Source organism: Octodon degus, unplaced genomic scaffold (assembly GCF_000260255.1).
Source record: "Octodon degus isolate 3935 unplaced genomic scaffold, OctDeg1.0 scaffold00119, whole genome shotgun sequence".
In the NCBI taxonomy this organism is placed as follows: Eukaryota; Metazoa; Chordata; class Mammalia; order Rodentia; family Octodontidae; genus Octodon; species Octodon degus.
In genome coordinates this window covers 6,752,934-6,760,216 of record NW_004524695.1, presented here as the reverse complement: position 1 = coordinate 6,760,216, position 7,283 = coordinate 6,752,934, and the positions used below count along the sequence as shown (strand labels likewise).

Here is a 7,283-nt window from a genome sequence, read left to right as displayed (position 1 = left end):
ATTTATTTATTTATTTTTGTGGCTCATGCTGCCTGAAGGGCATGACTAACCAGGGATCAAACCTCTGTATCCTACTCCTGACTGCCTTTGCTTAAACAGGCACTTAAATGACTGAGCTAAGGGCAGCTCCCCCCCAACCCCCGCAATTTTTTTTTTTTTTTTTTAATGGAACCAGGGATTGAACTCAGTCCCCTGTGCTTGCCAGGGAAGCGCTTACACTACTGAGCCATCTCCCTGACCCCTTTCTTTGATAAATAAGAAAAACATGTTGCATCTCAAAAACAGAAACAGGATGGTATCAGAATTAAAACTGAAGAACGGTTTTAAACAATAATATTGAGTTAATTTTTTTAATTAGATATTTAAAAGATGCTTACTTAAATTTTCCAGAAAGTACAATAAAAAGACAAAGATGGAAAATAGAGGAAAACCTGGGAATTAACCCAGCAGTTTCAACACTCAAAGGAAAGGAGTCTCTAAGAAATAAAAATTAAGCCAGGTACAGTGACACATGCCTGTGATCTCAGCACTTACTTGGGAGGCAGAGGCAGGAGGAACATTGCTAGTTCAAAGTCATCCTGGATGAATAGTGAGTTCCTGCTTTAAGAAAAAAAAAAAAAGAAAACAAGATTCTGCCTAAAAAGAAGGAAAGACTTTTAAACAATATAAGACAATTTCAGTTGTAAAACCATGTTCTCAAGATTGTTACATGTAAATACATTTAGAGTTAATCCAAGGCATATTGTTATGGAAGTTAAAAAACATTGATGATAAAAGTTAATATAGAGTAATGTATATATGTGTCAGGGTGTGTAGCTCAGCATATGTAAGTTGCTGAGTTCACTTGCCATGCTGATCTGCAAGAAAGAAGGAAAGAAAGCAAAGAAGGAAGTGTACATCAAAATAAATAGACATAACTGACAATCTGGCCAGCTTAAACAACACAGCAACAATGGAAGACAGAATTCCAAGCGTTAGTCTCAGGAGTGTTAGCATAGCCTCACTGCCAGTAGGTAGTGTGGTTACAGACATGCTTAGACATGTTAGGACGTAACAGCAGCAGCATGCTTTCACACTGCAGCAGAGGGGGGAGTTACTTAAGAATTAAAAAGATGCAGTATCCAGGAAAAGGTATTGAACAAAAGGAGACCAAGGCACACTACCCAAGGATAGTATCCAGTTAATTGCAAAAGCTGACACATCTGAAGAAAGTAGAATGGGGTTGGGGGGGATTATATAATGCACTGAATGTTTAGAAATAATGTTGCTTTTTGATAGGTGTGATGGAACATGTGGATAACATTAGCATAGGAACATAGAATATTAAGCAGAAATTTTAAAAGGCAAGTATTAACTCTAGGAAAAAGTAAATGTGGTAGAAAAACAAAACTTTTTTGTTTATTTGTTTACTTTGCAATGAGCAATATCTTTGTAGCTGTATCACTGCAAGTACTATTAATTCAACTGGAGATTATGTGCCAATTCTGCTGGTGAGAGTAGAGTTTTATTATTTTAAGAGTTAAATCCTATTTACTATAGTAGAATAGTCAATAAATGTTGCCTAAAATTCAGTAAATCTAGAAACAACAGAATAAGCATGTATTTTAAAATATAGAACACAGAAGAAAGAAACAGCTACAAGAATTAAAAGTGAGAATCTTTGAGGATGGCAAGGGGCTGCCGTTTTTCTTTGTAAACATTTAATATCTGGGGCTTTTGCAAGTATTTCTTTCCTAAAAGTAAAAGATAATTTTGAAATTAATGGTATTTAAAATGCCTGGGAAATAGAATAATTATGGCTTATTGTCAACATTTTTTATTTTTGTCTGTTATTTTCTAGAGTTCCTGGAATAACTATTGCTACAGATATTATCTGTGGTTTTCCTGGAGAAACAGATCAGGATTTTCAAGAAACAGTGAAACTTGTTGAAGAGTACAAATTTCCAAGCCTCTTCATTAACCAATTTTACCCAAGACCAGGAACTCCTGCTGCAAAAATGGAACAAGTTCCAGCACAAGTGGTGAGAGTTTTTCCTTGTGAATATCTGCTTATGCCAAGTTCTGTACAAATGCAGCTGGCTTATATGGCCAGCACTACTAGCTTAGGGTGTACCCTCCAGCCACAAAATGTGGGGAAATTTTTCAACGGGGAGGCTGTGGAATAGGTAAAAGGCAGCTACATATCGCCTTTTCTTCTTCTCAGGAGGGAGGTTAAGACAACATTGTGGAAAAGAAAAAAAACTATCCATTACTATCTAGCATTTGCCAGGGTATATAAGATAGATCTTTGAATGTTTCAGAATTCAGAATATTACTGAACATGGGTGAGGAGTATTATTCAGTGGTAGAGAGAGCTGCCTAGAAGGCAGAAAGTCCTGGGTTCAAGCTCCAGCACTGAAAAATAAGAAAACATGTACAATTTAATTAAATTAATACCTTTGAGCAAAGGAGGTTTCATACTTCCCTGCATCTCAAAAGACCCTGTTCCTAAGTTGGAAGTCCTGTGGTTTTCGAACTTCCTCAAGGGAGAGATTTGATGGTTGCCTGTTTGTCTGTCTATGTGTGTTGTGTTCATAGTGAACCTTGATTTACTTTCATCCTTTCATGTTCATAGACAGAACAGGATAATGTGGTTTGAATGAATGTGAATAAGCTTGAGATCTAGTAAAGGCAAGCTGCTTTCCAGGATGCCTCAGAAATTAATGTTCAAAATAAATATTCTTTTCTCAATTCATTGATTGAACATGAGAAATTGTATAATTGCATTCAGGAAGATGTTCTGATTTTTTATTATTGAGGGTATCACATACGTCCAACAAAATTTTCTCTTTTTAGTGTAGAGTCCTATGAATTTGGAAAATGCATACAGTAGGGTAACCGACTGTCTCACACTCAAGGTGAGGAGCAGTTTCATTACCACACCAAATTTCCTTCCTACGCTTTTGTATTCTACTCTTTTCATCCCTGACTACTGATGTGCTTACTGTCTTTTTTAAAATTAATTTTATTGAGAAACAAAGAGACAGTTTCAAAACTGATTAGTAAGACAGTTTCAATAATTAATACATTGCATATTGTTGTCTTCATAGTGATTATTCATAGTACAAGATGCAGACATGATATCTTGTCTAAACAGCATTAATACAAATCTTTCTTCTCATTGAATTAAGAGAAAGTAGCTGTATATCTATCCTATTTTGTATATACAGATACAAAATGGTCCTTCCTTTGTATCCCCTTTTTTTGTTTAGTTTTGTCAGAGAAGGATATTCCATTGCCACTTAAATATTGTAGGTGCATGAATTCAGCAAATTAACCCAATATAGTCCAGTACTCCATAATAGTAGTGGGTTATCTATAGGACTGGCAATGTCAGAAATTGTTGACTTGAGCCTTTTACAGCTCAGCATACTAATAGGGCTTTACTTTCTATATCTCCTTTTTATACTTTTGTGCTGGATGGTTAAGACCAAGATAAAGCAAGACCTATACAACAAGAAATGTAACTTTTGTATCTGCCAAGGTCAGTGAAATGCCCTCAGGATTTACCCTGAAACCCTGTACCGCAGTTTTTAGATCCTTTGTCAGTGTGCCTAAGGAGAGTCACATGGAGAGAAAACATTCTCTCAGGCTGTCACAGAGAGCAAATTGGTCAAGCAATGGCTGTGACTCACCCATGTGGCTGACACTGACAAAGGATCTGATGTGCTTACTGTCATACTTCAATCCATTGTTTCTTAAAACTTTCTTCTCTATAGATTTTTTGAACTGGAGCTGCCAAATAATCCTTTATCATTTTCTGTACACATCTTAGTCATTTACAGAGGAAATTCACACCTCACATTCTCGAGCAGTAAATGCTCAGGTGGAACCAGACGGAGAAATGGAACCTTATTTGTAACGTAGGTCCTGTCAAGCTGTGAATGGCTGACTATCGTCTTCCATCTCCGAAAGAAACCACTTTCCTTCATTTGAGCACTGTACATTAGTTTGACTTGTTTTAAACTTGGTATAAGTGAAAGAATTTTTCAGTTTTTGAATTTTGTTTTCCTTAGTGTTATGTTGCTCAATCTGAAGTATGTTTTTGAAATTCACTGCAATTGATCAATTTTTATTGCTATCTCATGTTCCATTACATGCATACATCGTAATTTATCCATGGACAGTTTCAGCATGCTAATATTAATAATGCTCTTCATACAGCTGTCAGTATACTTGTTTTAATATTTTTTCACTGGTGTGTAAGCATTTAAAATATTTCAGCTGTGTCTAGCTAGGAATAGAATTGCTACATCATAGGAAATGCAGTTGAGGTACTTTAGTGCATACTGCCAAGTAGTTTTCCCAAACAGCTGAATAAATTTACACTCCCAAAAACAATGTATAAAAATGTTGAAGCTCCATTTAGTTGCAAGCACCTGGCCTGGTTATACTTTTAAAGTTAAAGCACTACATTCTGATGAGACTATAATATAATCTAGTTGTGTTTTATTTCCCTGCTAACCAGTGTTATGGTTAGCTTATTATCTATTTGAATATCTTTTCCTATGAAGTACCTGCTCTGATCCTCTGCCCATTTATCAGTTGACTTAGTAGTTTGATTTGTTCCCTGGCCCCTGATTTATAGAAATTATGTATGTATGATGGAAACAAATCATTTTAGGTCATTTTAATTTAAAAATACTCATTTTGTAAACTTTTTCTACTCTCGTCATGGTACTTTTTTGGGCACTCAAATTTCTTAATTATACTACAGATTATCTTTTCCTTTTTGTATTGTTCATAAAGGGTATCCATCATGAAGATAGCCTATAATGTACTATTCAAGAAATTTTACCACTTTGCCTCTTCCCTTATATCTGTGCTCCAACTAGAACTAGCTTTATTTAAGGTGTGTTTGAGGAGCAAGGGACAGTCATGGTATTGGGAGTTTTCCCCTGCAAAGGTATCCATTTGATTCATTCTTACCTCACCGCTGTGCTTTCTTACCTTTATAATCCTCAATATGTGTGCATCTTTTCTGGAGCTTTTTTTCCCTGATCCTTTGTTTTCTTGGTTAATCTTTCTACCACTACAAAAGATTTATCATAACTTCACAGTAAGTCTCAATAATTGCAATATAATTATTTCAGCTGATTTTTCTTGAAAATTATTCTCTTGCGGCTACCCCGTGCCGATGGGACCTACGGTGGTCCCAGCCCAGACGCAGTGTGGGTGAGACCCTCTTCCACCCCTTTGGGATGCCCCCTACCACTCTGCAGCTCCTCCCCTACCCCATCTGCCCAGTAGTAATTTCTGCCGTATTCCGGGAACCCCCAGATCCAGTCCTAGCCCAGGCTTGGTGAATGTGTGGGACAGCTTCCAACTACCCTGTGCTAGCTTGACCTACTGGTCCAAACCCAGGCACAGTGTTAGTGACACTCTTTCACCCACGTGGGACGCCCCCCATGACTCTGAAGTAACCCCCCATACCCTGCCCATAAAGTAGGAATTTCTGCCCCGTTCCAGGAACCCCCAGATCCAGTCCTAGTCCAGGCACGGTGAGTGTGTGGGAGAGCTGCTCCTCCCCCCTGCTCCACCTTGTCCCCTCCAGACTCAGCTCAGGCCTGGCATACAGGCCTAGGCAAAACCCTGCAGCTGCTATCCCTGCAGAGAGTGTAGGGGACAGAACCACCCAGCTAGTCCAGGAGCAGAACATCTTGCCAGAGGGGCATAACAGGTTCAACCCCAAGGGTAGCAGCAGGAAGGAGCTGAGCACAGCAGGTAGACCTAAGCCAGGCACAGATAGATATATCCAAACTTTGTAGATCTGCACCTGAACTTCAGTAAGTGCTAAGGTTATAACTGCAACAAAGATCTACAAAAAAGGTCGGAAGACAGTGCTACACAAAATGATGAGAAGGAACAAAATGCAGTTTAAGAACCCAAGCCCACCCATAACAAGTGCAGAGGACACTAACACAGAAAATTGGGAATCACATAGCTGAAAACAATGAATCAACGGCGTCTGAAATAAAGAAACAGCTGCAGAAAGGTATAGAGGAACTCAGATTGGAAATAAAAAAAGAAATCCCTGAATTAAGATCTGCAGTAAAGAATCAAATGCAGAAACATATGGAGGAAACCCAGTGCCCACCCAGAACAGGTGCAGAGGACACTAGTTCAGCTCAAATGTATGCATTAATAACGTCGATAGTAATCGACGTTATTACACAACAGCAGAAAGTCGTAGAGGAATTCAGAGTGGAATTCTTTTCTATTAGCTCAGCTCAAATGTACGAATTAATAGCGTCCATAGTAAATAAGCAACAGCAGAAAGTTATAGAGGAACTCAGAGTGGAATTTTTTTCTGAAATAAAAAAAGAATTCTCAGAACTCATAGCATCTGAAATAGAGAATCAACTACAGAAACATAGGGAGGAGACCCAATCAGAAAAAAAAAAACTGCAGTAAAAGAATTTCTAACTGCTTCTAAAGAAGACATTGATAAAATAGAGGAAATTAGAAAAATGACAGACTCCTTGAATGAGCAATACAGGAAAGAAATATATCACATGAAGCAGAATCAAAGAGATATAGAGGGAATTAAAATCTCAATGACAGGCTTGCAAAATCATTTAAGTGAAAGTGAAGACAGAGTTTCAGATCTTGAAGGTGCTGGTGCAGCTAGTGAAAAGGTAAGAAAGGATCTCCTAAAAACCACTAGGATGCAGGAAAGAATAATCCATCACCTGCAAGATCATGCAAAGATGAACAATGTGAGATTAATAGGCATCAATGAGAAACAAGAAGTCAATAAAAATGACATTAAAAAAATATGGGCAGAAGTAATAGCAGAAAACTTCCCAAATATGAGGAAACAATCTGACATTCAGGTAACCGAAGCATACAGAATGCCAAGTAACCTCAACCCAAGGAAAAACACACCGAGACATATAATAGTCAAGATCCCAGAAATTCAACGAAAGAATAATACTCTGAAAGCGGCTAGAGAAAAGAAGCGGATCACATTCAAAGGAAAACCCATCAAAATTACGGCCAACTTCTCTTCACAAACCATGAAGGCAAGAAGAGCATGGAGCAGAGTACTTCAAGTCATTTATGAAAACAAATTCCAGCCCAGACCACTATACCCTGCAAAACTCTCTTTCAGGTTTGATGGAGAAGTGAAATACTTCCATGACAAAGAACAGCTAAAGAATTTCATGATGACAAAGCCAACCCTACACAGGCTCCTGAAAGATGTTCTAGAGAGGGACCAAAATGATCAGAACTCCACGAAT

The 7,283-nt window shown here is 37.9% G+C and overlaps 1 protein-coding gene across 1 annotated transcript in view; it reads left to right on the top strand.

The window, feature by feature from the left end:
* Cdkal1 (CDK5 regulatory subunit associated protein 1 like 1) overlaps positions 1 to 7,283 on the top strand; it is a 732,899-nt gene that overhangs the window by 564,672 nt on the left and 160,944 nt on the right. Inside the window, exon 11 of the mRNA XM_004640150.2 lies at positions 1,841 to 2,021. Within this exon, the coding sequence (XP_004640207.2) occupies positions 1,841 to 2,021 (181 nt within the window). The remainder of the gene's footprint in view (positions 1 to 1,840; positions 2,022 to 7,283) is intronic.